The sequence below is a fragment of the Numenius arquata genome, chromosome 25 (assembly GCF_964106895.1).
Source record: "Numenius arquata chromosome 25, bNumArq3.hap1.1, whole genome shotgun sequence".
Taxonomy (NCBI): domain Eukaryota; kingdom Metazoa; phylum Chordata; class Aves; order Charadriiformes; family Scolopacidae; genus Numenius; species Numenius arquata.
Genome location: NC_133600.1, coordinates 4,993,176 through 5,020,938, shown reverse-complemented (window position 1 = coordinate 5,020,938; position 27,763 = coordinate 4,993,176). Strand labels below are relative to the sequence as shown.

The 27,763-nt window shown below is 59.0% G+C and overlaps 4 protein-coding genes across 5 annotated transcripts; 2 read left to right on the top strand and 2 right to left on the bottom strand.

The window, feature by feature from the left end:
• The first annotated feature begins 2,637 nt into the window (after nucleotides 1-2,637).
• On the top strand, nucleotides 2,638-4,496 carry NR2C2AP (nuclear receptor 2C2 associated protein). The gene is made up of 5 exons (XM_074163875.1): nucleotides 2,638-2,678; nucleotides 2,842-2,932; nucleotides 3,710-3,815; nucleotides 4,154-4,221; nucleotides 4,380-4,496. The coding sequence occupies exons 1-5, from the start codon at nucleotides 2,638-2,640 to the stop codon at nucleotides 4,494-4,496; spliced, it is 423 nt and encodes a 140-aa protein (XP_074019976.1).
• Nucleotides 4,497-5,234: 738 nt separating this feature from the next.
• On the bottom strand, nucleotides 5,235-10,457 carry RFXANK (regulatory factor X associated ankyrin containing protein). The gene is made up of 10 exons (XM_074163785.1): nucleotides 10,354-10,457; nucleotides 9,702-9,901; nucleotides 9,392-9,469; nucleotides 8,644-8,724; nucleotides 8,246-8,311; nucleotides 7,973-8,073; nucleotides 6,848-6,973; nucleotides 6,301-6,367; nucleotides 6,006-6,086; nucleotides 5,235-5,614 (listed from the first exon to the last, which is right to left on the bottom strand). Exons 2-10 carry the CDS (start codon nucleotides 9,892-9,894, stop codon nucleotides 5,556-5,558), a joined length of 852 nt encoding a protein of 283 aa, XP_074019886.1. The 5' UTR covers nucleotides 9,895-9,901; nucleotides 10,354-10,457; the 3' UTR covers nucleotides 5,235-5,555.
• Nucleotides 10,458-11,282: 825 nt separating this feature from the next.
• BORCS8 (BLOC-1 related complex subunit 8) lies at nucleotides 11,283-19,717 on the top strand. 2 transcript variants are annotated; one of them, XM_074163836.1, is made up of 5 exons: nucleotides 11,283-11,345; nucleotides 12,942-13,054; nucleotides 17,324-17,388; nucleotides 18,183-18,290; nucleotides 19,200-19,717. In XM_074163836.1, exons 1-5 carry the CDS (start codon nucleotides 11,309-11,311, stop codon nucleotides 19,240-19,242), a joined length of 366 nt encoding a protein of 121 aa, XP_074019937.1. In that variant the 5' UTR covers nucleotides 11,283-11,308; the 3' UTR covers nucleotides 19,243-19,717. The 2 variants fall into 2 exon arrangements, with proteins under 2 accessions (XP_074019937.1, XP_074019938.1); XM_074163837.1 differs by lacking the exon at nucleotides 18,183-18,290 and having other exon boundaries at nucleotides 11,309-11,345; nucleotides 19,200-19,242.
• A 1,536-nt stretch (nucleotides 19,718-21,253) lies between these two features.
• Nucleotides 21,254-25,877, bottom strand: TMEM221 (transmembrane protein 221). Its single transcript, XM_074163901.1, has 3 exons — nucleotides 25,588-25,877; nucleotides 22,049-22,134; nucleotides 21,254-21,771 (listed from the first exon to the last, which is right to left on the bottom strand). Exons 1-3 carry the CDS (start codon nucleotides 25,875-25,877, stop codon nucleotides 21,254-21,256), a joined length of 894 nt encoding a protein of 297 aa, XP_074020002.1.
• Between the last annotated feature and the right edge of the window lie 1,886 nt (nucleotides 25,878-27,763).

Sequence of the window (27,763 nt, the reverse complement as noted above, 5' to 3'; positions counted from 1 at the left end):
GTTTTTGACCCAATTTCTCAGGCAAAACTCAGTGGGGGGAGAAGGGGAGGAAGGAGGAGGAAGACGGAGCCCCTCACGCGTGTGTGTCACCGCGTGTGTGTGCATGCACGGGCACACGCGCGCGTGCTCGTTGACAGGCGTGTGCACAGCCCCGGCCGGGGGCTGAGCCCCCCGAGCGGCGCTGCGAGGGGGAGGTGACAGCTTTGCGGCACTCGCCTGCTTTTATTTTTGCTGGTGGCTGAGCGCAGGCAGCCTCGGCGCGGCCGCCGTGACTCACGCAGGCAGCCCGGCAGCCGGGGAGGTTCGGGAGGGCTGCAGAGCTCCGCTGAGCTGTTCCCTGCAGGTGCCACCCCCAGAAAGGTGGCCGCAGGGGCCGGCTGGGGACGTGGGACCACCGCGGGGTCAAGGCTTGGCAACCTCGCCAAGCACCGGGGCACATCCGCAAAGACCCGGGGCCGTGGGCAAGCGATAATTATCCTGCGAAGGATGATTTTAAGCAGCTGCCGTGTTATGTGTGTGTGTGTGTGTGTGGGGGGGGGTGATTTCTCTGCAGGGATGCTCCAATGTAGGGATGGATGCTCCAGTGCAGGGATGCTGGGGTGTACAGGGATGCTGGGGTGTAGAGGGATGCTGGGGGGCACAGGGATGCTGGGGGGTGCAGGGGTGCTGGGGGGTGCAGGGATGCTGGGGGGTGCAGGGATGCTGGGATGGGTAGGGATGCTGGGATAGGCAGGGATGCTGGAACATGAAGGAATGCTGGGATGAGTAGGGGTGCTGGGATGTGCAGGGATGCTGGAGCATGCTGGGATGCTGGAATGGGCAGGGATGCTGGGATGAGCAGGGATTCAGGGATGAGCAGGGATGCTGGAGCATGCAGGGATGCTGGGATGAGTAGGGATGCTGGGATGGGCAGGGATGCCTGGAGCACGCTGGGATGAGCAGGGATGCTGGGATGGGCAGGGATGCTGGAGCACACCGGGATGCTGGGATGGGCAGGGATGCCTGGAGCACGCTGGGATGCTGGGATGAGCAGGGATGCTGGGACGCTGGGATGAGCAGGGATGCTGGGATGGGCAGGGATGCAGGGATGGGCAGGGATGCAGGGATGAGCAGTGATGAGCAGGGATGAGCAGGGATGCTGGGATGGGCAGGGATGCTGGAGCACACCGGGATGCTGGGATGGGCAGGGATTCCTGCACACCCCGCACTCGGGCTCCCTCCCCGCAGTCTCCCTCTTTCTCTCCCTGTTTCCAGCCGCGCTCCACCAGTGCCACCTACAGAGCTGGCCCAGGAGGGCACCCAGTCGCCCCCAGCCCAGGGCCCGGCGGTGTCCCCCCCTGGAGCCAGGCCGGGGGGGGGTGTACCTCGACACCAGGACGGTGCAGGGACTGGGGGGGGCCGGCTTGGGAGGGGGGAGGAAGGAACACCTTTAAATGGGGGGGGGCAACACGGGGGGACAGCACTCACGAAAGTGGGTGGTGCGTGGGGGACCCCCGGGGCGCTGCACCCCCCCATACACACGGCGGGGGGGGGTTCGGGGGGTTAGCGTGCCCCCGTACGCCTGGGTCCCCGCGGCGGGGAGGGCGGAGCGCTGCGGAGGGGGCGGGTTTGGGGGGGGGGGGGCGTTCCCGGACGCCCGGATCCCGGGGAACCAGTTCCGCCGCTTCCTGCGCCGGGCGGGCGGTGAGTGCGGCGGCCGGAGGGGACGGGGATGGGCGCGGGGCGCGGCGGCGGCGGTACCCTGGGGGTCCCCGGTACGGCACGGGGGTCCCCAATACTGCCGGGGATCCCCGGTGCTGCTCAGGAATCCCTAATGCTGCTCAGGAGTCCCTGATGCTACACGGGGATCCCCAGTGCTCTCCGGGGGTCCCCAGTGCTATTCGGGGGTCCCCCCAGTGCTGCTCAGGGGTCCCCAGTGCTGTCCGGGGGTCCCCAATGCTTCTCAGGGGTACCTAGTGCTACACGTGGATCCCCAGTGCTGTCCGGGGGTCCCCAATGCTATTCGAGGGTCCTCCCAATGCTGCTCAGGGGTCCCTAGTGCTGTCTGGGGGTCCCCAGTGTTTCTTGGGGGTCCCCAATGCTGCCATGGAGTTCCGAGTGTTGTCCGGGGGTCCCCAGTGTTTCTCGGGGGTCCTCAATGCTGCCAGGTTGTCCTCAATGCTACACGGGGATCCCCAGTGCTGTCTGGGGGTCCCCAATGCTATTCGGGGGTCCCCCCAGTGCTGCTCAGGGGTCCCTAGTGCTACACGGGGATCCCCAGTGCTACCCGGGGGTCCCCAATTCTGCCAGGGTGTCCCCAATGCTATTCGGGAGTCCCCAATGCTGCCAGGTTGTACCCAGCGTTTCTCGGGGGTCTCCAATGCTGCTGGCATGCCCCCAGTGCTGCCAGGTTGTTGACACTGCTGTCCGGGGGTCCCTAATAGTGGTCGGGGGTCCCCAATGCTGCCAGAGTGTCCCCAATGTTACCAGGGGGTCCCCAGTGCTGTCCAGGGGTCCCCAATGGTGATTGGGGGTCCCCAATACTGCCAGGGGGTCCCCAGTGCTGTCCAGGGGTCCCCAATGCTGCCCGGGGGTCCCCATGTTTGCTGGGTGTCCCTATTTCTGCCCCCCGCTGACCCCGTCTCTCCGCAGGCAGCGATGCCCTTGGAGCCCCTGGTCTGCGCCGACACGGCCACGCGGTGAGTCCCGGCCCCCCGAGGGGACAGCAGCGGGGTGCTGCGGCCACCACCCCCAGGCGGGTCCCTCCTGGGTGCCACACGCTGTCCCCTGGCCCTGCGGGAGACTCGTGTCCCTCCCATCGCTGACGCTGTCCCCCGGGGATGGTGGCGCGTGTCCCTGCAGGGTGAGCTCCGTGCTTAACCGGGACGTGAAGCAGTTCGGGAAGAAGCACATGTTCGACGGCAGCGAGGAGACGTGCTGGAACTCGGACCAGGTGTTACGGTTTGAGAGAACCCATGACAATTTATTGTCGTTTAGAGAATTATTCTATCACCCGGTGACCCCTCCCCACCCGGAAAGGGGAATCGGGGAACACAAAGAAACACGAGGGTTGAAATATAAATAGATTTAGTAGACTAAGACTAAATAATTAACAATAATACTAAAGAACCAGTATTAATCCCGATGCTGATATAAGATATACAAGAATATACTTAACTCATTATATCAGTAGGAAGCTGTGCACTCCCAGCAGGGACAGCAGGTGTGGGACACTGGGAGCGCAACGGCTTTGGGAGAAAGGGAAGGGCTCAGGGCTCCGGCACCGGGGCAAGGAGTTGTCTGGACCCGCCGCCATCAAGGGAGAGAGAGAGAGAGCTACACAGCAAACTTTTCTAATTTATATTGAATGCGATGTTCATGGTATGAAATAATCCTGTTGGCAGCCTGGGCCAAATGCCCAGGCCTCGCTCCTCCTCGTCCCTGCCCCTGGCAAGGCTCGGAAACACTAAGACCTCGAATCCCACAGAGCCTGGCTGGCTATAAAGCAAATATTTTCACGAATTCAGACACTGGAGTCTTCTAAAAGTGCAATTTTCCCAGCATTAGAAGAAAAGCTAGTCCTGTGTCTCTCAACCCAGGACACCAGGTCAGGGGGGTGAGGACAGGGGGCAGCCGGAGGGGTGGGACAGGAGCCGTGCACGGGGGAACGGGAGCCGGGCACAGGGTGAACACCCCGGTGAGGGAGCCCCGCTGTCCTTCCTGCCCTCAGGGCACGTGCCAGTGGGTCACCCTGGATTTCCCCCGCACCGTCAAGGTCTCGCAGCTCCACGTCCAGTTCCAGGGGGGATTCTCCAGCCGGCTGTGCACGCTGGAAGGTGAGGAGCGGGTTTGGGGGGAGCATGGGGGTCCCTCTGCCTCGGTTTACCCCCCTCTGGATCCCACAGCCGCTCCTCGTGGGGCCCGGAGGTATTTATTAGCCGTTCCCAAAAACTCAAGAGGGGCTGAGGCTGTGGGTTGGAGCAGGGAGGGGTCAATAGCGAGGACCTGGGGTTCTCCGGGACAATTTGGGTGCAGATAGCATGGACCGCTGCTCCCAGCCCTGCAGCAGAGCCAACACGGGGAGGATTTGGGGGGCAGCTGAGGGCGTGGGAGCTGGCGGAGGCTCCCCCAGAACCTGAGCCTCCCACGCTGCCTCCACCCTCGCCCTCCACAGGCTGCAGAGCAGGGGAAGAACCCGTGAAGATATCGGAGCTGTACCCCGAGGACATCAACGCCATGCAGATATCCTTTGCTGGGTCGGACGGGTGGGTTCAGAGCCAGACATCACCGGCCGTGGTACGTTGGGGTGCGAGCCCCACGCGTGCCCCCCCAGAGCAGGTCTCCCAGGTGTCGTGGTGTCCCCCCCTGCCTGTTTTTTTGTTCCTTTACGAGCCCCGCACAGGTTCCAGGTGGGGGAGACGGTGCTGGATAAGCTGAAGATCACCTTTGAGAACAGCACGGACTTCTTCGGCAGGATCGTGGTGTATCACCTCGGGGTGCTGGGGGAGAAGCTCTAGGGCAGCAGCGAGGGACAGCGTGGGGGGCCGCTGCCCCACCGCCTGCGTTCACCCATGGGGGCTCTGCTCTGGGGGCAAACGGGACAGTAAATGCTACCAGCGGGGCCGTGCTGCCACTAATTGCACCCCAGGGTGCTGAGAGGGGACCCCTGCCCCATGGGATGGCAGTGACAGAGGGACAAAAGGCTCTGAAGTCCAGCAGATTGGACTTTGGTGGGACACAGCCTGTGTAACCAGCCAAATAAAGTGTCCTCGCTCCTTCCCGGCTGCTCCTTGGGCAAGTGGCACCTTGGGACCGAGCCCTCCGGGGTTTGCCATGGCCATGCCGGTGTGTGGCTTGAGCAGGAGAGAGGAGAAGTGTCACCTCTGTGTGCTGTGAGCTCTGTCTCCCTCTCACCTCTGCTAATGACCCCTGAGCTTCTCGGAGTGGCTGTTGGTGGCCGCATGGGGCTCCAGCTCAGGATCGCAGCGTGCTGGCTGGTGGCCGTGGCCGTGCGGTGGCCCTGGCTGGCAGGGTGATGCTTCCTGCAGGAATATGGATATTTCCCTGGCTGGTTGTAGCGTTGTGTGAAGTTTATGGGCGTAAAAAGGAGCTTCCCTCTTCAAAGAGACAGCTCCGGAGAGGAACGCCAGGGCACTGGGGGGGTGCAAGCCTTGAGGAGGTTGGTTGGCCCAGTTCCCCCGGTGCTGGGATGGGGGGAGTGGGAGCTGTGACAGGCTGAGGCGAGGGACAGGGCTCCACACGGCTGCTTTAGAGTTTACTTCCAGCAATGCGATACCTGAATGCACAGACGCGTGAAGCAGCTGAGCCCGGACAGGGCAGAAACGCAGCTGCCCCAAGGAATGAGTGTCCCCGGGATGCGAGGCACCGTGGCCGTGCCACCCTCCGGGAAAGGCACGGACCCACTGAGGGCAGGCAGTTCCCGGCCTCCTCCGCCTGCTCCTCGCTTGAAGCGTCACCTCGTTGCCCGTTTCGGGACGGCGTTTGGTCCCGGAGGAGAGCCCTGCGGCAGCCGGGAGAAGTGCTGGTGCTGCAGCCGTGCAGAACGAGCCGCTCCGTCACTCCGCCTCCTTTTTCTGGAATAGCTTCAGGATGTGATTTTCGATCACCTGTTGGACTAACGGAGGGAAGAGAAGTGAAACCCAGGGAAGCCGAGCCTGGAGAAGCCAGTACTGCTCTGGGCAGGACCCAGTCACCATTTTCTTCCTGTTTTCCAGCAGGAGGCTGGAAAACCCCTTTGTCCAGGGGCCTGTCCCCATCTCCCCTGTCCCCATCTCCCTTGTCCCCATCTCCCCAGTCCCAGCCCTATCTCCAGCACAGCTCTGCTTTGGAGGGGGAGCAAGGGCAACAAGACCCATCTTTATTTCTCTGGCTCGGTTTTCTCTGCACGGCAGAGCGTGGAGCTGTGATGGAAGGTCAAAAAAGGACCCGAGCAAGGCTGGAAGGTGGGAATTGCCTGGAGGTTTTCCGGGGAGGGCTCCCCTGCCAGGCACGGAGGGGACACTTGCCTTTCTTGTGTCCCAGGGCCACGGCCAGATCCATCGGGGTGTAGCCAGAATCTGCCTCTGTCGTCAGGTCGGCGCCGCGAGCTGCAAGCAGGCAGTGGAGATCAGGGCACGGCCTCTGGGTCAGGCACAGGGTGAGGGGACCCCCAAAAAGTGCCCAGCCAGGCAGGGCAGCCCCCCGTGACACCCCCAGGCTTCTCAGTTTCTCCCCCCAGGCGTGTCACGGTCACTCCCCGAGGCGGTTACCAACGAGCAGCCATCGGAGGCCAAGGAGTAAGTTCAAGGTCTTCCCCGTTACCTAGTAGGGCCTCGACACACTTGACGTGATTGCCGCGCACGGCGTAGAGCAGAGGAGTGCCGCCGTTCTGCAGGGAGAGGGAAGGGGCTCTGTCATTGCCGGTCCCTCGTGGAGCCATCCGTGAGAGAGCAGCAGGTCCCCGACCCACCGGGATCCCCTTTCCACCCCCTCCCAGCTCTGGGCTGGGTGGTTTTTCTCACAGAGCGGCTCTACGCAGCTTTTACTCTCTGTATGCAATACAGTAACTTTTAAGTTGAGTCATTTTAAAGACAGCCTTAAGTTCTGAGCGCTGCTTCCTTCTGGCTGGTAACATCACCAGTGTGTGAACAACTGAGGAAACCATTTAAAATTATTATCCAGATTAATTTCTCGAAACAGCCCGCATGAGCAGGCAAACGAGCGCTGCGAGCCTGGGAAGCATCTAGGAGAAGGGCACTGCTGCTAACTCAGCCCAGAGCGGTGTGAACTCGCCGCTGCTTTTTAAAAATGAGCTTTGCAGAGCCCCGTCGAGGGGCCTGGTGTCGCTCCCGGTGCTCCTGGCACTCACCCAGTCGTAGATGTTGATGTCCACGTTCCTCTCCAGCAGCATGATGACGATGTCGGTGTAGCCGCCCATGCTGGCCAGGGACAGGGCGCTCTCCCGCTCCTTCGCCAGCGCGTGGGGGTCAGCGCCCTGGGGACGGCACAGGCGTTACCCCCCATGGGCAGAGGGCCCCCACTGAGACCTGGGGCGCTCGGCACAGCTCTGCTGGGTACCCTGGGGGGGCTGATCGTGGAGCCAAGTCCTCTTGGGGCAGAGACGTCTCACACGTTCCCAGTGACCTCTCCTTACCAAAGTCCTTACTGGGCATATTTTAATCATCTTTAAACACGTCAGGTGAGGACTTAAAAGCCCTTCTCCAGTGACAGTAAACGAAGCCTGATGGTTTCTGCTACTCAGCCCTTTTTCCCATCACTAGTAACAGCGTTACCGGCCCTGTCCAGATACCTGTACAGTATCCACTGCCTCTTTTGTTGCTCATTTACCTACAAAACCTCCCTGTCCTCCAACCCTGCCCACCACAGACCTGTCCCAGACTTCATTACAGCCTTTATCAACGTATCACCTCATTTATTTTGGGTTCTGTCTGTCTCTCTGGTAATGCATTGCAATTTTGCTGCTAATACAGCACCAGAGCCCGTGCTTACGTGGCTGATCATCGGCCGCACGTGGATGTGGGACTGAGCTTCGGGGAGCAGCTGGATCCATAGAGCGGGAGGATCTGGTCCCTGCTCACCCCCAGACAGTCCTCGACTGCAAGCCCAGCACTCAAGGACGATGCAGCAATGAGTTCATTAACTGCAACGACACCTCGGTGAGCGCATTTGCCGGCAGATTACAGGGCCCAAGTGATAAGCCTGATCTCAAATTACCAATAAGCAGATATTTAATTACAAACAGTTATTGCTAGCTGTGAGATAAGGGTCTCCACGCTTCTGACTTAGCTCACAGCCCAACGGGGAGTAGCATCCGACAGCGTCTGAGCCATCAGCCCTTCAAACGTGTCCTGTTTGGTGCCATGGGGAAGGTTGGCTGAGATGGTACCAGGATGGTGCTGGACAATTTGGCAGCCACCGGGGTTGGAGATGGGAAGTCTCCCGTTAACGAGGTGCTGCTTGAGCGTGGCCTTACCCATTCCAGCAGGTGACGGACCGTTTCGATCTCTCCAAAGGCTGCAGCCCAGATCAGCGGCGTGAAACCTCTCTCATCACGTTTATTTACCAAGTTCTCCCCTGCACAAACATGGGTAGGACATTGTAATCACGAAGGGTAAAGCCCCCCCAGTATCCCCAGTAAACCCAACAAAGGCTGTAAAACTAAGCCAAGGGTTTGTGAAAAGGCATGCTGTGACCTGGCAGGGCTCTGCATGAGCTGGGGTAAGAACCCAAAGGGTGAGACAGGTACCTTTCCGGAGGTGCTCTTTCAGCTGGCTGAGCTCTCCCTGGGCAGCGAGCTGATGGATGGACAACGCTGGGGAACAGAAGGAATTCACCTGTCAGGATAAACTTTCCCCAGCTCTGTACGTGGGTTCCTGCAAGTCTGGGGTGGTGGTGACTGGACAGCCCCTGTCTGAACCCCAAAAACCCCAATGGGGGTATACCCTCCTGCCGTATCTCACCCACGGCGAGTGCTGAGAGCAACAGCAGTGCAGGGAGCAGCATGAGACCATCCCAGAGGACACAGAACAGCTTGGCAGCAGGAGACGGAGTGAGATTCCAGCGCCGCTGTCCCTCTGCTCCCTCTACACCCCATATTCATCCACAGTCTGGGGTGCACAGCCCGCTCTGCCCGGCAATACTCACTGTCCAGCGTGGCTGGCAGGGCTGAGACCTCGTTGCCTCGTTGCCTGTTCGTCAGCGTGTTCGAGTGTTTCAGGGGGAAGCCTGTTCCAGAGAGAGAGGAAGGAGTCAGGGCACATCTCCTCCATGCACAGAGAGGAACAGCACTGGCTAAGAGCTTCATGAAAGCTCAGGCCTCATGCTCTCTGAAGAGGTTCCTTTCTGTCCCTGGCAAAAAAGGAATCATTCCCTTGCAATTAATGAGCCTGGAGACTGAGGTCTGACCAATGCACAGGGACCAGCAGCTGAGGAGGGAAGATAATACAGCCCAAACAGCTGCCCAAGGAGGGGCAGGGAGGCAGGGATCTGGCATTAATGGCATAATCGCACACGATGTACTGCAGAGGACAGCCTGGGGGATGCACTCAAGTTCATCCTCGTATTTCCTACCCTTGAAGAGCTCCACTTGGAAATCTCGGGGTGTTTTCAACAAGCGATTCATAATTTAATTGGGAAAGTATACGGAAAGAGTTTGCCATCTGTGGTTCCACTGCATGGAGCTGCAGCGACCTCTCACTGCTGTCACGAGTCATCAGCAAGGTCTGGATTTGGACTTGGCCTTGCCACGTTACGGGAGGGACCGGCAGCAGCAGCAGAAGACTTTTTTCTCGCTGTCTTTGTGAGCTGAGCGATCCAGATGACCTCTCCCACGCCTGTCTCCCACCGGGGCTGCGCCTGAGCATCTGTGAGCACCAGGCTCTGCAACACTCACTGTCGAGGGCTGAGAGCTCGGTGCTCCTCTGCTTGTCCATCGAGGCAGCCGAGGGCTTCGGGAGAGCGTCTGTTCCACCTGTGAAACCAGGGCGGCCGTTAGGGACCTCGGTGCCACTCATTGGGGAGGAAGCTGGGCTCCACACGCGGCAGAACGCGACCCAACCGCCACGGTGAGCACCCCACAGGGACTCTGGCCCCATGGAAGAGGGCATGATGATCCTGGTTTACAGGGGGACAGAGACTGCAGGATCCCACATCTGCCTGTGCCCCATCTCGGCTCCCACCACCCTGTCACCCTTAGCACTCACCATCCCCATGGTCCATGTGTGGCATGTCCTGGTCCAGCCGCAGATGCCCCAGGGGGGCACCGCTCTCTCCTGTGTCCCCGGTCTCAGCTGCTGCTCCCTCGGCTCTGTTTTCACCCTCTTTCGGGAGCTGCTGGGCATCCCTGTTGTTCAGGGGGATCTCCACAAGGTGAGCGACGGCTTCTTCACCTTCCATGGGGCAGCTGCCACACAACAAAGCATCAGGAAGGGGGAAAATGTGGGGATGTCTCCCAGGATGGAGAAGGAAGCAGCTGGGGAGGGGTGGGGGCTGTTGAGTTCCCGAGCACCAAGGGCTTGCGGCCACCAAACTCCTCCGTGCCGGCAGCGCAGTTTGGGGACCCGCTTGCCCTCACCGGCCAGACTCCCCGCACCCCCCAGGGACAAAAGCTCCCGTGATGGGAGCGTTGGGAAGCTGCACCGGGACCGTCTCCATACAGCTCCTCCGAGCATGGCCGCCTTCCCGCGCGCAGCGGGGCCGAGCCAGGGCAGGTGGGAGGGAACCCCCCTCTTCTCCCCAGCCACCCCACTGCTGTCCCCAGCCATCCCTGCCCGCCTCGCCGTCCCCAGGCTGGCCAGTGGGGCCCATCCCGGCTCAAGCCAAGCCACCGTTTCCCGGTGAGAAGTCTGGGCTCACCCCCGGCATCCTCCAGCGCAGGGCCCCCCTGTGCCAGCACTTCCCCTTCCTCTGGCTTGGCGGGGCCCAGCCAGGCTGGGGGCACCCTGGGGGCCCCCCGCTCCAGCTCCACCTGCCCGCTGACGGCATGGAGGCCGGGCAAGGCGGAAAGCCTGCCGTTAAAGCGACAGTCCCTCTCCCGGGATGGCGCCGGGGAGGCGGTGGCCATGGCGGCGGCCATGGGGCAGCAGGTCCCCACTGACTTGGGGGGGTGGGGGGATGCACCCCGTCGCCCCCGCCCTTTGTCCCTCATCCCACGTGAGGCACCACATCCCGCTCCCACCTGGGGAGGGCAGCTCTGGCCACCCGGGGCTCAGGGGTGGGAGCACTGAGGCCCATGGCGCCATGGCAGGGGCTGTGAGGGGACAAGTGTCCGGTGGATGGGGACCATGGGGCGGGGAGGGGGGACACGACCCTCAGACCTCACAGCCTGGAAGGACACCCGCTGACATCCCTACCCCCCCGTACTGCACCGGGGGACCCGGGGGGGGGGGGTTGTCCCAGCGCTGGGCAACCGAGGCCTTTGCCCGCCCGAGGCCTTCGCCCGCCCGAGGCCTCCCTACACCGACCGCGGGGGGGCATCCATGAGGAAAGGGGCCGTGGTGGGGTTTTAACACCCCCCCCCCCCCCCAGGGCTGGGCTGGCTCGGGGCAGCGAGGTCGCAGTGGCCCGACCCAGGGAAGGTCGCCACGGGGCATCTCCCTCCGGTGCGGGCCCGGCCCCGGGGTGGGGGGACCGCCCGGGTTGGGGGGGGCGAGGGGGGCTGGCTTTTGGGAGGGGGCAGACGCGGAACGATTGATTTGGGACCGTGTTTCCGCCCGGGGCCGTTTTTGGGGATGGGCTGGGCGAGACGGTTTCCGGCCGGGGCCGTTTTGGCGGGCGCCAGCGGAAGCGGCAGCGGCAGCGGCCGGGCGGGATGGAGGAGCCCGAGATGCAGCTGAAGGTGAAGAAAGGTGGGAGCGGGCCGGGTCTGGCGGGGGCAGCCGGGGAGCGGCGGCGGCGGCTCGGTGGGCTCCGGCAGGGCCCTGCGGGTCTGAGTTGGCCGGTCGCGACAGCGCCCTGCGGGTGGTGACGGGGCGCGGGCACGACAGGGCCGTGTCAGCGGCAGGAGGAGTCAACGACAGGGCCCTGAGAGGGAGGTACGGCGGGGCAGGCTGAGTCGCGATAGGGCGGGTGGCGACAGGGCGTCGCGGGTGGTGGCAGGGCCGTGCAGCCACAGCAAAGCCCAGGAAGGCGCGGAGGGGATAGTCACGATGGGGGTCGTGACAGGGCAGGGGGCGACGTGGCCCTGACAGGGTCCCCGGTGCGGGGCAGGCAGAGCTGTGGGGGTCCCCCCGGCCCCTCGGAGCCTGACCCTGCCGCGGGGCTGCCTTGTGTGCCCTCTCATCCCCGCTTTGCCTGGCCCTGGCAGGGCCTGTGTGTCGGGAAAACTCCTGGTAGAATCTGTGTGTCGGGACAGCAGACAGACAGACAGACAGCCGTGTGTCTCAGTGGGTGTAATTATTCCTGTGAAGTTCTGTGTTTATTCCCTTTCGCACTCAGAGGCTCAGCACCTCTCCGGCGCTACAGAACTGCCATATCCGAGCGGTTGTCACTGAAACAAAAGCTCTGAAGGGAGGAAGAGAGGATAATTCTCCTTAAAATAGAAAATTCTCTGAAAGTTGTTCTGCTTCAGCCTGGTGAAAACCCTCCCGGCTTCATGCCCCCACTATGAACAATGAAATGAACTCTGAGCTTTATATCTCTTAATTATTAGGAGCTGTCAGCATTCTCCCTGGAACTTGTGGGGAAGGAGAAATCGGGGCTGTGATGTGGCTCTGCAGAGGGGCTCCTGCGTGGAGGGTGGTCCAGACAGAGCTTGGGCCAGGGTGGAGGGGGAAAAAGCAACTCCACAGGCTGCTGGGAACGGCACTGGAGCTTCCTGAGCCCTGGCGTGTGGCCACTGTGTCTCCTCCGTGGGGATTTTTAGGATGTCACCTGGGGGGGGGTATCTGGAGAGGAGCAATGGAAGGACCCCACAGCAGGGGGTGGCCAAGACGCAGGAGATCGCAAGGCCCTGAGCAGAGATGGACCCAAATGACCGGTAATGAGTCTGGGAGCCTCTGGATCGGGAGATGCCGACTCTCCCTGTGGCTGCAGACAGAGGAACGGGGGCCAGGCCGCTGCTGGGCTCTGCTCATCTCCTGCCCCCGCTCCAACCTGGTCAGAAAGGGCCCAGTGATGGGCACAACCCAAGTGGTCCCTGAAACCAGAACACCCAGAGCTCGTAGGGGACCGTGGAGGCGGTGATGTCCCAGGGTGGTCTGTCTGCGGCTGGAGCCCAGCTCAGCGCTGGCTGCAGGTGCTGTTATGGGGAGAGTGGAAACGGAGCTGCCTGTTTAGCGGCATCTTGTTTTCACATCCTGGTTAACAGACTATTTATTAAAAAAATGTGGGGTTTTGCTCTGATCTCTCCATTGTTGTGTTGAGGACGTGACCAGGGCACCCTTTCCAACCTTCCCCCCTGTTGCTCCCCGCTTTCCGTAACTCTGTTGTTTTTCTTGTTGCAGTTACGGACAAATTCACGGAGAGCATGTACGTCCTGGCTAACGAGCCCTCTGTGGCGCTCTACCGGCTGCAGGAGCACGTGCGGAGATCCCTTCCGGAGCTGGCACAGCACAAGGTGAGTCCTGCTTCGCTTTGGGCTCCAGAGCTGCGACTGAGTCGGGCACAAGCTGTTCTCCTGACCTGGCACATCGTCCCTATTTCACTTCCCTCGATGAGTGGGAGGAAGTCAGCCATCGGGGGGGAGGTGCTGCGGGACCCTGGCTCAGTCTGAACTGGGGGTGAAGGGATGTGGCAAATTTACCCGTGAATCTGAGGAAAAACAAACAAAACTTGAGAGTCCAACCATGGTCCTGTACTCTGGCAGCTGGATTGTGTGTGGAGACAAAGAAAAATGAATAGTCTGTCTTGTGCGGGGAGGAGGGAGATGTTAAATCTTATTACCCCTGCCTACTCCGTGAGATTTTTATTTCCTACATAAAATAAGAGGGGAGTGGGGGGATGGTGAGAGGAGGGAAGGAGGAGCGTGAAGAAACAAGTGCAAAGAGCCCACATGAGGCAAAGGGGGATAATGAATCGCATCTCACAGCTGTGTTCCTCCTTTCCTCCAGAGCACGGAGCACAGACACTTTAATGCCAGCCTTGTTGTCCTTCTCCCTTTTCTGCCAGTCATGATTCATTAGGAGTGATGTCTCATGAATAGATTACTGCTTCATGTCTATGCTAATGCACTGTCAGGCCCCATTTTTCACCTTTGCTTTACAGCCCTGGTTTCCAAATTAACCTGGATTGTGACACTTTATTATTCAATTATTTATTAACGTTTTATATACGTGTCTGTGCGCAAGGGAAGGTATATAGAGATGTATGTGTATGTATAGCGCATGCTGATGCAATTGCATCACTGGCGTGCGGGAGACAGCTTTGTAATATTATTCCTGAGCTGTCACTTGCTTTCATTTAATCAAGGTAGTCCCAATTTCAGGGAACGTGTCCCGAACAAAAGGAGATGGAGCAAATTGTATGACAAGTCATGCAGAGGGAAGGGATCGGTTTCCATCACTGGGCGGGGATGAGGGCGAGGGGCAGCGCAGAAGCACTAATGGAAGCGACAGCCGAGCGAAGGCGCCGGACGCAGTGTGTGTTGTTTGGCAGTGGGGTTTATGCTGGGCAAGGTCTCTGAAAACCCTTGATTCTGCATTTTCCCTGCTCGACATGCTGTCTGTGGTGATCTGCAGCGTTCTGTGACCTCTCTGGCTCACCTGAGTTCATTTCCCAGCTGCAGCCATCCCAGAGAATTCTCTCTTGTAGCCAAAATTGCTGCAGTTTTCCTCTTTCTTCCCATGAGAAAGGTGGTCGTGCTGTCCTGTGGATGCCAGCGGCAAACACAAGGGCCCTGTGTCCCCCCTGTGGCTGCAGCCATCACGAGCACCAGATACCTTTGGTCTTTGATGCCTTCATCTTGCAGCGCCCCCCCAGGCCCTGGCCAGTAGCCCCAGTTGGGGCAGCGATGGCCTTTGTGCAGGAGGAAGAGCTCGCCATGCTCCCTGCAGTAACGGTGCGCCTCAGGACAAAGCTGAGCCGACCGTGCCGTGCTCACTGCCCCGGTGCCACCCCAGTACCCGTTTCCCTCTCTAGCGTTAAGAGAACATTCCCCGATGTTTGCTCGGAGTTCCTGGTTTTCCCATCCATTTCTTTTTGCCCCCCGCCACCCTGCATGGGCACTTCCAGCTTAACTGCTTTCCTGGTTCCCGGCTGTGTTTAATGGCGCACTGATGCGGCAAGAGCTGGGAGAAAAATGGAAAGAAAATTAATTTGTGGCAGCTGGAACAACGGCAGATCCAGAGCTGCTGCTGGTGGCTTCTCCTCCAGCATCGTCAGGTCCCGAGTTCCTTTTTTCCAAGGCTGCAGCATCATGTTAGGGAGCACACTCTCCTCCCTGCTGGTAACCAGTCCCTGGTAGCAACTGGGAGGGTTAAACATACCAGTAGCCTGGCAGCACAGCCAGGACGCTGGCCCAGCTGAGTTATCAGCCTTGTGGCCAGCTTCTCTCTATTTTCCTTGATCCCACTCTCATTTTATCCCAATTTCAGGCATTGCTGTTTGCAGCGAACAGGCTGGGCTTGTCAAGGCCTTGAACCCAGGCAGCCAAACCCCAGGAGACAGGGATGTGCTCAGGGCCATCGTCACAGTGGAGCGTTTGATTAGCTGGGGATGGATATTTTGGGTTGCTCTGCCAGAGCCTCATCGGCTTTGTGGCTGGAGACTGGAATGGGAGGGTGTCAGCAGGGCTGTGCACCGTGAAAACGCTGTCAGGTTTTATCTAAATCAGAGCAAAGGTATTAAAGTGAGGTGGTTTTAATTCTTCTGAATAGAAAAGAAGAAAAAGGAACATTCTGTGGGGATCCGTTCTCAGGTAATTTAGTCCCAACATGTAGGTAATGTATAAAGGAAACAGGATTTATTGGTGGTTTCCAGCTTTGCTTCAGCTGCAGCTCTGGCTCTGGCTGGCTGAGCTCTCCCGAGAGGCAGCCTTTGAGATTCCCAGAGGGATTAAACCCAGGGAAAATGAGGAGGGAGGGGGCTGGGAGAAAAGTTTCTGCGAAGGGAAGGTCACCTCTCTGCCTTTACAACAAGCAACTTCCTGTGATTTGATAAAATAATAATCTTAATACCTTCCTCGGCATCTCAAACTCTCCAAGCAGATTTACCTCCTCCCCGATAAGACGCAGCCTGATGCGAGGCCCCCGCTGCTTCCACATGTCGTCGCTCCGCACAGAGAGGCCTTTCTGGATTCCGCCTGCTCTTTTGAGAACTTAGATCTCCTCATTAATTTACTTCCGAGCGACAGTAATGTGTCATTAGTGCTATTGTATATTAATAGCTGGCTTTAGTTCTTAAAATTGCATCCCAGGGCACATCCTGGGAATTCGAAGAAAGGACATCAAGAAAAGATTAAGAAGTGAGGAGCTCTAGGGAAAGGCTCTTGTTCCTGATTAAGGGCATGAAAATCCCAGGAAGCAGTGGGAATGCTGGAAACAGACATCACTGGCTCTGATACTGGGAAATTACTAGAATCTGCTGGTGCTCAGAAAGGGCAGGAGCACAGGCAGGTGGCTGTGACACACGACTGAGCCAGAGCAATGTCGGGGTCTAAATCATCTGGCAGAGATGATTAGATCATAGAAATCATCAGTAGCTGTTAGAAATCATCTGGCACCTCTTGGAGAGAGCGGGATGAGGAGCTCCAGGAGAGTTTCTGCCCCTTTTGTGGCCGCCTCCGCACAAAAAGCGTGTTCCCAGCAACAGCTAAAACACGATTGGAGCCTGGACGAGCGCAGTCTCTGTGGGTTTGCGAGTCCTGGGTCGAAGGACCCTCTCCGGCAGAGAACTGCCTGCAGCGTTGCATGTCGAGGCTTGTTTCTTTTGTAGTTTAGAGCGCTGCGGTCAAGCGTCCTGATGTAGGACAGGCTTTTGAACAGCAGAAGTGATTTTGGACGAAGTCCAAGCTCCTGCTCAACCTCCTTCGCTCACAGAAAGAGGCCCTTGGATTTCCTCCGGCTGGTAACTAGACCCAGCAGAATAGGCTGGAGATTTAGCTCCCGTGAGAACAGATTTTTAAAGAGTGCCCAAAGTGCTTAAGGACTTTCGAAATACTTACCTATTGAGCTACGCCTCTGAATTCAGATGCACTTTTGTGGTGATTTGTGTATTTGTTTTCTTTTTCCCTTTCCTTGGAGCTACAGTTCCCTCCCATGGCAGAACTGGCTGCCTGCGGTGCTGCTCCGGTGTGTGTGGCATTTACTGGGCTCCTTCCAGCTGGTGGAGGGAAGGGCTTGGCATCAGGCACCGGAGTTCCAGAGCAGGCCGGAGGACAGGGGTGCTTATGGCTGTGAAAACATTTATGAGTGGCAGGTCTAATGAAATGAGAAGTTTCAGTGCTGGGAAAGAAACTTTTACCTGGTTTTGCATGAAGGACTGGACTCCGCGGGAGCTGTGTTAGGTCAGACCCTGCTGGGCCAGACACGCCGGGAGATCCCAGTGCTCTGAAACATCCCGCTGGTCCGTTGCTCCCAGCCTGACTGACCGTGGCTCTCAGCTGGCTCGTGGGCTAAAACATCTAAAAACAAGGGGAATTTTGCCAGAATATCCAAAGCGTTGGCCTGAACTAGTAGCCCTTCCAGAAATACACACAATAAATCTTTCTTTTAAAGACTAGTGCTTGGTGCCTGGAGCTTGTCATAGGCTGTCAAGCGGGAGACAGAATCCAAGCGTGATTTCCAGTGAAAAGCAGCCAGAGCCCTTGTTTGGGCAGGGCTGGCAGAGCGTATCGGGCTGCGTCTGTCCAGTGCGTGCCTTAACGATGCCGCCTCCTCTTCTCTTGCAGTCAGATATGCAGAGCTGGGAGGAGCAGAGCCAAGGAGCCATCTACACGGTGGAGTACGCCTGCAGGTACAGGAGACTCCCCCGAGCCGGAGGGTTGTGTTCGCAGGCGGAGGTGTCGTGGTAAAAACAAGGCAGAAGCCGCCTGCGCCGCCCTGGTGTAAGGGGGGGGGTTGAGGGTGTGGGCCTGTGCTCTCTGAACCCTTACCCTGAATTTGTGATGAATGTGACAGCTCTTCCCCCGTTCTGTGCGTGGTGCAGACCTGCCGATCTCCTGCCCTAAATCCACCCACCAGCCAGCTAAGGTGTGAGGATCCATATAGACTTGAGGTTTCTTATTAACAGGCATAGACTCATAGAATTGTCTGGGTTGGAAGGGACCTCTAAGGTCATCGAGTCCAACCATCAAACTAACTCTGATAAACCATCACTCAGCACTACGTCAACCCGTTTTTTAAATCCCTCCAGGGATGGTGCCTCAACCCCTCCCTTGGGCAGCCCATTCCAAGGCTTAATAACCCTTTCCGTGTAAACATTTTTCCTAATATCCAAGGCTTAATAACCCTTTCCGTGTAAACATTTTTCCTAATATCCAATCTGAACCTCCCCTGGTGCAACTTGAGGCCATTTCCTTTTGTCCTATTGCTTGTTCCTTGGGAGAAGAGGCCGACCCCCCCCTGACTACACCCTCCTTTCAGGGAGTTGTAGAGAGCGAGGTCTCCCCTCAGCCTCCTTTTCTCCACGGTGACAGTCCTCTCTGTCGGGGGAGTAGTGGGGGGTGTGTGCTAAAACCACACGATGCTTTCAGAAGTACTAACCAGGCCTCCATCTCCCTCCACCCCCCGCCTCTTTTCTCCTTTCAGTGCCATAAAGAACATGACCGACAGCAGCGTGTACTTCAAGAGCATCGACAGCCTGCTCAAACACGCCATCGCCATGAAGGACCAGCTCAACGCCGCCCAGGGCCGCAGGTAGCAAGGGGGATGTGACAGTGTTTATCTGAGTGACCGTCCCGGCTGGCGGGGACTTTGGTGACCTACTGCAGCCCCGTGCAAATACGTTATCTCAGTAATATAATTCTAGACTATTATTTGAAAGAGCACGCGGCTTGCCTTCCCGTGATCTTCTGGCTCTGTTTACTGGGAAGCAAATAATCTTGTTTGCAAAAGGTTAACCGGAAAATAATTTATTTCCTCATTTGAAAAAAGCGACGTTTGGTCGCGTAATACATTAAATCTTTGTTGTGCCAAAGGCGTTTGGAGTGAGGTGATGCAACTGAGATGGAGTAGGCGAGAGGCTGCATTTGGTGCTGTTTTCTGTCATGGATCTGGTGTTTTTTGGGCACGGTTCCATCGAGATAAGCGGTAGCAGAACGATGATGTATTTTTTGTGTGTTTGCAGTTGAACTACAGCTCCTAAAATATCCTCCAGCAGATTGTCTGAGTGTAGCGTATTTGCCTCTTCTGAGAACGGGGTTGGGATTGGAGTCTGACCGGGCAGGAGTGAGAAAATTCCCCAACGCCCGTCCCTGATAAAATCACCACAGTGAACAGAGAGGCTCTGTCTCTGCAGAATGACTCTGCCTTAGACGCTGCTGGTTCAGATTCTGTATTTTCCCAGTTGCAGAGTCACGCTCTGTGCAGCCCACAGCATTTTTAGTGGTTTTCACAGTGGCGTGTGGGTGCAGAGATTGCTGTCTCGACACCCACAGGGGGCTGGTGGGTTCTGCTCTGTGTCTGCACTGAAAGGTGTGCTGGTCTAAGCCACTCTCCTGCTGCAAACAGTGAGATTTTATTTGTGGGAGTCCTTGATTCTTCACATTTTCATGGCTGCTGGTGTCCTGCTGCTGGCCGGATATGACTGTCTCTTTCTTTTTCCAGCACTGTTGCCCCACAAGGCAAGAATCCTCCAGCCAGCTCCTGATTTCAGACAAGACTGGCCATCCTCTGCTGCCTTTCAAGCCCAGCTCTGTGTTCTCCAGCCACGGGGAGGAGGGAGAAACCACCCGCTCAATCTGTGAAGCTGCGCAGAGGCCTCTGCCTTCCCAGTAACAAGGTGCTGCACCTGAGCAGGAGAATCCTGCCACCGGGGTCAGGACTTTTTGGGGTGCTTTGGGGAGCACAGTCGTGTCCCTTCCCACAGCACTCTGCAAAAGGGAAAGGGGGTGGTGCGTTTGTCCTTCCCAGTTCTTTTTTCCGATGGCAGACTGTTATGAGGCGTTTTTTCTCTCTACCTCTTGGCCACAGAAGTATCTCAGAAAAACTAGGTCTTGCTTTCAGTATTTTGTAGATGGCTGTAGATGTAATGCAGGCACACTTGGGCTTTGTTTGGGAGGCATTCTGCGAGGAGAGTTTTTCATGTGTGTGCCAGGGAGTTGCTGAATTTGGTCTTAAGTGAGAACAATAATAAAAAGAAAAAAAAAAAAAAACCAACACAAGAAAGTTCTGCCTAAAACTTTCCCCTGTTGCTCACTCGGGCTGGGGGGTCTTGGAGCCTGCTGGCTCGGTGTGTTTCAAAGGGCATGGAGCAAAACAAAGACAACACAGAGTTGGAGCCTTTCAAGTGAAAAAAAGGAACTGTCCTGATCTTCAAAAAAAACCAACCAAAAAAGGGACTTTCTTCATCTCCTGTCAAGCAGTGGGAAGCAGAGCTGCACGCATGGCTTTGGAGGTCACTTTTAAAAGGATGCAACCTCAGTGTTAATCTCTCCTGGAACCAACAGTTCTCTTCTCCTGAAGAATGTACCAAGGATGTGGGGATCAAAGCAGAGCTGGACTCAGTTTCCAAAGAAATTACTGTGCTTGGGATAACAGGTGTCTTCCAGGATAATGGCACGGGAGGTGAGAGGGGATCTGTTTGAATCGGTGACCTCCCTTTGCTCTCTGAAATGCTTTACTGAACGATAAGGAATCGGGGAAGAACCGAGTGAGCTGCTGCTCTGGGCCTGGGCAGGGCTGGCAGAGCATGGTGTAACCAGCGAGGAGTTTATCGGCGCAGGGACAGACTGAGCAAAACCTCCTTGTGTTTCATGGAAACAGGGGATGCCTTTAGTCCTTGCTTTTCTGCCCTGCACACAGCAGAGGATGAGCAATGCCAACACAGACCATTTCCCGGACCTCAGCCTGGACGATAAGCACTCTTCTGGTGGAACCAGAGAGGTCCCTCCACCACTGAGCAAAGCCAGGGCTCCGGGGCTGCCCCAGCACAGCCCCTTTCCCTGCTAAGGGACCCCTCTTAGCAGTCTGTGCCCTGCTCAGAGGGTGGACGTGATGGTGATGGGGCAGCAGGGTCTCTGCCACCCCAAACCCACCCTCTGCAGTTTGCAGACGTCTCTGCTTCCATCTCACTTGCTTCTCCATCACCTGCTTCGGTTTCTTATCCCTGCCAAGCTGCAGAAGCCGTCCTGGGTATTGTATGAACCATCTTGATGTAGTGCTGGCTCCTGGGGATGGAGGAGGGAGGAAGGAGGCAGGGAGGTACAGACAGCCCGAGAAACCAGCTGGGATCTGCTGGAGAAGGAGGGTCGGTCGGTCTGTTCATGGACGAGGTCCACTCGCTTCTTCTCACCCACGTGTTCCACTTCCTTTGCTGCAGTCGGGGCAGCTGTAGGGGTCCCACGTGGGTCACGGCCAGCCGCTGCCCTGCCAATGCCGTCCTTGTTTGTGGGGTGACAAGTGGCAGGAGGGGCTGGGGACTCGGGGCAGGTGGCCCAGGGCTTTTGGCTTTGAGTGGAGGTGGTGTCTTCTTGGTAAAAGAAGCAAAGAGCATCAAGCAGTGGCTGCCCAGACCCCAAGGGGAGGGTGGAAATGCGGCCGTCCCCCTGATCTGCGGAGACATGACTTATTTTAAGCTCTAAACACAGATGCAAATCTTGGCCCCTGGTGCCTGCAGTTCCCGTGGGGACAAGATGGGGCAAAAAGGTCCCTGCTTCCACTCACACCAGGGTCGAGTCCTTGCCCGAGGCTCCAGGTTTACGTGACAGCACGTTCCTCATCTCCTGCGTGACACCGCTCCAGGGCATCCCCTGTGCCTGCAGCAGCCCCGACTCTACCGACAGCGTCCTGTGCGTCCGGGGCAGGTTGTAGCCCTCCTTCTCAGAGCGGAGCCCGGGGCTGCCCGAGGAGGTGAGGTTGCTGCTGGCTGGAGAGCCCAGCTGGGATTTACGCTCTAGGAAAGGAGGGAAGGAAAATTCCCGATGGATTTCGGGCCGGGGCCGGGGTGCGGCCACGTTTTTGTTGTTGAGATCGCTGGTGGAGGATTCGCCATGCTGGGCAGAGTCGTTCTCGTACAGGGTGTGGGAAACCTCGGAACGGCTGCGGCGCGAAACCTGGGAAGCCCGTACCAGGGCGTGCGTCACCGTGATGAGCAGGACGATGATGCCGGAGGAGAGAATACAAGCGCTGGCGATGCCGGCCTCCAGTTCAAACAGCAGCAGCATGTAGATGGCGAGAGCTGGAAGGAAAGGAGAGCGCAGAACATCTTGAGGAACCAGAAAGAGGACTAAAGCGATGCAAACTTCAGGCCACAGGAACTCTCAAGAGGGCTGGTCACTGAGAACAGAAAGTTCACGCTGCGGGAATGAGCTGGCAAAGCCATTTGCAAAACAAACCCCATAGTGAAGTAGAAACTCAGCAGCTCACGAGCCCTCAGTGACCAGCCCAGGGTGCACGGGCTGGGCTGGAAATGCCCAGTTCCGGCTGGGCTGGGCTGGTGGGAAATGAGCACTTGCCTGTTAAGTAGACTGAGACCCCGCAGCAGAACAAGCCGATGGCCGTGTGGCGAACCGTCCGGCTGTCCAGGAGGAACCAGTCTGCCCTGCAAAACGGGTGAGAAAAACACAGGTCTGAGTACTCTCCTGGCTCTGGTCTCAGCAGAGGAAAAGCACCGATGCTCTGGGCCCTGCTGAGAAACCGAAAGGCTGGTTTTGCATAGAGAAGAGGTTCAGAGTTGGGTCACAGGCCCAGGGACCGCTGCTGAACAGGGATTTCCCCCAGGCCGCTGGGTTGCAGGGCTCTGGGCTGTGTCATTCCCACTCCAGAACAGGAGATTTTGAGATGGCTTGGAATTTCAAACTCTTCTTGCCTGGTTCTTTGGGAACCAGATGGGAGCAGGGGCTCGGGAGGGACAAATGATGGGAGGCTTTTTTGCAGGTGATTTGCCCCTGTTTGGCAAACCCTGGAGAGCACAAAACTGAGGCGTGTCAAGCCCCCGCTCCCCCTTAAGGAAAGAAGGACAAGTAAAGTGTTGGCGCGTTGAATTAAGCAAGGCCAGGTTCTCTCTTCCCCCTTGGGATTGGATTTCTGTGCTCAGCTCAGATTGCAAGCCTTTTGTCTGGAGGGGGCTCGGGACTTGAATTGAGCTTAAAACACATGAAAAGACCAGTTCCTTTCCAGCAGGGCCTTTGTTTCCCACCCAGCGCCGACCCCTGCTCCTGCTGCCTGCGCTTTCCAAGGCTCGCTCTCTGCCGGGCCACCGACAGCTCTGCTTGGGTGTCTTGGGAGCCAGATTGACCTGGCAAACCTCGGTCCTCACTGGGCTTTGGAGGCTGCTCTCACCAGAGGATGCCTCCACTAATTGGGAAAGCGGGATGAGGTTGTTAGGGGAGGCAGCGGAGTGTGGCGGATGGGTGCCAGGTGACTCGGGCAGGGGGGCAGTTTGGAAAGGTGAGTGCTTGGAGAGATGCTGGCAGGGCTGTGACGCTGGGAAGCTGCAAAGAGTCCCTGGAAACAACTTGGGGTGCACAAGGCCTTGCTGGTCCTGCCACCCACCTCCAGAAGTCCCAGGGAGATGGTTGGAAATGTGCCCTGGCTTGAAAGGACCAGCTGAAGGGGCAGCAGCACAACCAGCCTCCTGCCAGGACCAGCTCCTTCCACCCTGCGGGGTGAATTCAGCAGCTGGGGATGCTCTGCCCTGGCCTGGACCCCCCCAGCATGGCCTGGCCCCCTCCCCTCGGGCTTCTTGTAGCCCCTTGGCCATTGCCACCCACGCAGGGAGCCCGTTAATGGACCCTGGACCTGCTCCCGGGGAAGAGCAGCCGCTTTGTTTTATTAATTACCTGAGTCGGGGGGGGGGGGGGTGGGGGGGGAGAGAGGGGGAGATTAGCGGGGAGGAGGAGGGCTTTGTTTGGAGCTGGCTGGGATTATTGAGCGCGGGGCTGAGAAGCGGAGCGGTAATTCAGTGTGACAGGCCCAACGTGGGAAAGGTCCCTGGGACGTGAGCGGGTCCCCTAATGAAACCAGCGCCTGGTGGGGCCAGGCCAGCTCGGCCACCAGGAGATGGTGGCTAATGGCATCCCACGTCGTGGAGGAGAGGGGCTGCGTCCTACCAGCATCCCGCTATCCCGAGAACCTGCCCTTTTCCTTCCAAAGATGAGTGTAACCTTCAAGTCACTCTTGGGGAAACTGAGGCACGGTCAGACTGAGTGACCCGCTTGAGATCCTGGGCAGAGGGACACCAACCCAGAGCTCCCAACGCCTCGTGTCACCTGCAGCAAAGCCAAAAGCAGCCTCTCGCTTCGCCGGGGCTCTGAAGCAGAGCAGAGAAATAGGATTTAAAGTCCCTAAAGTTTGGGAAGAGCTTTCCCGCTCGGCGAGAGGCACCAGCGGGACCCGCAGCCGTGCGGCGATGGCTGCTCTGTCCTGTAAGCCCTTGAACAAGTCACCGCGATGGGGACACGGGCTGTCCCGCTGCCAGCACGTTCCCTCTCTCCACCTGTGACTTTGCATCTGATTAGTGCTGCTCCCGTTTCACGCTCGGGATTTTCAAAGCTGAACCTCACAACTTCGAAATCCAGCGGTTTACAGCCCAAATCGGTACCAGATCTCGGACACGTCTCCAGCCGATGGGGAATTTTCCACCGTAACGGTTTTCCAGCAGAAACTTCCCTTCCCCAGAAAGCGGGAAAGCTTGCTGCGGGAGCTTTTGTGTTTTGCAGAAAAATATTTGCCTTCGTTAATGAGCGGACTGAGCATCGGCTTCGCTTGGAAGGTGCTGAGAGGAGAGGCTGCCGCTTGCTGGAGCGCCTCCAGCCGTCCTGCGGAGCGGGAGGCGCTGATGGGTTTGTCTAATTAGGGATAAAACTAACCGTTGAAACATTACCGTGTCCTTTAAATGAGTTTTAAGACTTGTTTAAGTCAGAGCGGTCCCAAAATGGTCCCCTGGGGACCATTGCATGACCAGTTTTCACCAATATGGGGTTTAATCTGATTATTCCCTAATTGTTTTTCCCTTTTAACCCAGGAGTGGAGCTGGTGCTGGGCCGGGCCAGCGCAGGCGGAGGAGCCACCAGCCCAGCCCTCGGTGGAGGAAGGAGAAGGGGAATTGCTTCAGAAACGGTTTTGCAAACGTAAATGTGCTGGTAATGATTAAGTCAACACATGTCTGTGGTTAATGATCCCCGGCCTGCGCTCATTTTGGTGCTGCCTGAGTGACCTGTGCCATCACCCCGGCGGTGACCCCAAGAGCCCAGCTCTCCCGCTGCAAAGGGACCGATCTTGGGTGCTCCTGGGCATCGTGGACAGGCCCAGCGCGTCCTCCCGGCCAGGGACAGATCTCAGGTGCTCCTGGGCATCCTGGCCCTGAGCTGGGCTGGCAGCTGGGGTGACCCTAAGGCTGGGTTTACACAGGGATGTTATCGGGGAAATTAATTAGTGTGTATTAGTGCGGGTGGGTGAGCTGCTGTAAACTTGCTCCTGGTCAATACAGTTGCCAAGAGCAGCTACACCCCAAATTAAGGAGCACATTTACATCCCGGGGTTTGTCAGAACCCTGTGTCCTGGGCAGGCGCTGCAGAGGTGAATTTAGTGATATCCAAGTGCAGCATCGTTTGCCCCCCACAACCCCCTTTCTCAGGGACAGTGACTGGGGAGGGACCTGCCAAAGGCCAGATCTTGGGGTGCAAGGGCAGAGCTGTCTGTGAGCCCATGCTGTGGGGACAGGTCCCGGGGTGGTGGTGCTGCCCTGCACCCCCTGAGCCCTCCTTGCACCCCCTGAGCCCTCCTTGCACCCCTCACTCTCCCAATCCTTTCTGCACCCCTCCAGCACCCTCCTTCCTCTGCTGCCCCCCAGCCTTCTGGTGCCCAAGACACACACACGCCCCCCCCGAGACTCCCCTGCACCCCCACAGCATCCCTGGGGCTCCACAGCACCCCAGTGCCCCCCTCACCCTCCCAAGTCCCAGTGCCCCCGTAACCCTCCCGTACCTCCAAGCCCCGGTACCCCTCTAAGCGTCCCGCAGCCCCAAGCCCCGGTGCCCCCCGCGCCTCTCACCGGTCGGTCCCGGGCTGCCCCCGGCACAGCTCGGTGCTGAAGTAGCCGTGGAGGAGGCAGAGCAGGAGGCAGCTCACGTTGAGCACCAGGCAGAGCGCGGCCAGCACGGCCGACACCGGCAGCAGCACGGCAGCCGCCGGCTCCGGTAGAGCCCCTCGACCGGGACCGGGACCGGGTCGCCCCGACGGCAGCTGGAAGATGAGGCTGGAGGCGAGCAGGGCCATGGCGGCGGCCAGCGTGCCGAAGAGCAGCAGCACCGTCAGGGCCCGCTGCGGGTAGGCGGCGGGCATGGCGGGGTCGGTACCGGGAACCGGGGAGGGGAGGGGGCACCGAGAATCGGGGAGGGGGGGGGAGGGAGGGCACCGGGCCGGGAGACCCCCTCCGCGCCCCAAAGTTTCGTGCCCTCACCGCGCCGGTGGTCCCGCAGCTGGATCTCGGACCGGGAACCGGCACCGGGACCGGGAACCGGCACCGGGCCGGGAGCGGCGCTCGGGGCGGCGGAGCTGCGGCCCCACCGGACGTTCGCCTCCGTCCCTGCGCCGCTGCCCGGCCGGGGCGGGCCGGGGCGGGCCGGTCCTGCCCCCCGGTCCGGCCCCCTCGCCGCCGGGGCTGCAGCCAAGCGGCTCCCCCGGGGCCGGGACCCCCCTCTCCGGGCAGCGCAGGGCGGCTCCGCCCGGCATCCTCCCCCCGACGGGGCCACGGGAGCCCCGGGGGGGCGTTGAGGGAGGGAGCAGGACCGGGGGGGGTCCGAGGGTGGATGGACAGAGGGATGGAGGGACAGGAGGATGGGGGGACCGAGGAACAGGGGAGGTGGAGGGACATGGGGACGGGGGGACAGAGGGTTGGGGGGATGGAGGGATAGAGGGATGGGGGAGATGGAGGGACAGGGGGACAGGCGGGTGCTGCAGCTGCTCCGAGTGGGACATCCCGCCGGCTCCCCTCATCTCCGCCCGTTCCCAGGGCCAGCCCCATCTTTCCTGCTCCTGGGAAAACCCAGGGATCAGCCCCACCAGCGTAACCTTGGCCTCAGCGTGGATGAGGGTGGTGACAAGGGGACACCATCCTGCTTCACCCCAGGGAGAGGCGCATTTGGCCTTCACCTGGGGCGGGAGCATCCTCGCCGGGTCAGGAGCGAGCACCCAAAACGTTCCCAGTCCCGCAAGGCTGAGAACGGACCCGCGAGGTGCTGCCCTGCCGTCAGCCGCCGGCCCTTGGGGACGGCACCAGTTTCCCGTGTCTTATAAATATCCTGGGAAGCAGAAGCGCCTTTTCCCCCGGGGATCTGCCCCGCCAGCGAATCCCCCCTGGGAATCGGGGAGGATTTGAAGAGGATTAATTTAGGAAAATTCACTTTACAGGTCACTTATTACCTTGGGAAAGACCCTACGCCTTGGGAGCAGTGGGGAAAATGAGGCAGAACTTCCCTCATCACGGCGATTTCCCGCAGTGACAAGGGGACGTCAGGATCGGGACCTTTCCGTGCGTGTCCCGGGCACCCTGCCAGCGCCAGGCCAGGGGACCGGGTGCGACGCTGACTCCTCCAGCCTGGTGTCATCAGCGCCTGGCCCGTGCCCAAGCCCGGCTGTGGGATCTGGAGGGGGTGACCTTTCCGTCTGGCGGAGGAGCGCTGCCCGCCGCGGCGCTGCCGGCCTTCCCGTCCCGCGTGGGTGGTTCCTGCTGGCACCCTCCGCTCCGGCCGGAGCCGCGCGGGACAGGGGCTATTTTGAAAGCTGGCGTGTTGGCCTTGGCAGGCAGCGCGGGTTTGGCTCCCGGTTTGTTTCCAGCCCCGCTCGCATTTTTGGCTGGGGGGGGGGGGGGGGGATGTCGCTCCCGGCTGGCACTTGGCCCAAAGTCCCCAAACCAGCTCCCGGTGACGATGTCTCTATCCCTTCCCTGTGGCTGGGAGAGTGACGGGGTTTCAGCCGTGTCCTACAGGCTGTGTCACTTGGGGTGCAGAGCACTGTGGGGCTCAGCACAGGCCACGCAGCAGCTCCAGCTCCCCAAAACTCCAGGATTTTGGGGCAGGAAGGGCCTCAAGAGGGAGCTCAAAGCTTTCGAGCTGCCGACCTGGCGCTCACGGGGAGCAGCCAGGCAGAGCCCAGCCTGGGCACCCCCTGACACAGGGGGTGCTGGCAGCCCCTGTGCCCAAAGAGGGGGTTCAGCTGCCACAGCTGGA

Bases quoted from the DNA above. Each gene is read 5' to 3' on its own strand.
- RFXANK (XM_074163785.1), bottom strand. From the start codon at position 9,894: ATGGAAGGTGAAGAAGCCGTCGCTCACCTTGTGGAGATCCCCCTGAAC. The intron at 8,312-8,643 runs GTGAGTATTGCC...TCTGTTCCCCAG, and splicing joins CCTGCCAGCCACGCTGGACA to CGTTGTCCATCCATCAGCTC. The intron at 8,074-8,245 runs GTACCTGTCTCA...ATGTTTGTGCAG, and splicing joins GAAAGAGCACCTCCGGAAAG to GGGAGAACTTGGTAAATAAA.
- NR2C2AP (XM_074163875.1), top strand. From the start codon at position 2,638: ATGCCCTTGGAGCCCCTGGTCTGCGCCGACACGGCCACGCG. The intron at 2,679-2,841 runs GTGAGTCCCGGC...GTGTCCCTGCAG, and splicing joins TGCGCCGACACGGCCACGCG to GGTGAGCTCCGTGCTTAACC. The intron at 4,222-4,379 runs ATATCCTTTGCT...CGAGCCCCGCAC, and splicing joins AGGACATCAACGCCATGCAG to AGGTTCCAGGTGGGGGAGAC.
- TMEM221 (XM_074163901.1), bottom strand. From the start codon at position 25,877: ATGCCCGCCGCCTACCCGCAGCGGGCCCTGACGGTGCTGCTGCTCTTC. The intron at 22,135-25,587 runs GTGAGAGGCGCG...CCCGTTTTGCAG, and splicing joins GGGCAGCCCGGGACCGACCG to GGCAGACTGGTTCCTCCTGG. The intron at 21,772-22,048 runs GCAAGTGCTCAT...CTTTCCTTCCAG, and splicing joins GGTCTCAGTCTACTTAACAG to CTCTCGCCATCTACATGCTG.
- BORCS8 (XM_074163836.1), top strand. From the start codon at position 11,309: ATGGAGGAGCCCGAGATGCAGCTGAAGGTGAAGAAAG. The intron at 13,055-17,323 runs GTGAGTCCTGCT...CTTCTCTTGCAG, and splicing joins CGGAGCTGGCACAGCACAAG to TCAGATATGCAGAGCTGGGA. The intron at 18,291-19,199 runs GTAGCAAGGGGG...TTCTTTTTCCAG, and splicing joins AACGCCGCCCAGGGCCGCAG to CACTGTTGCCCCACAAGGCA.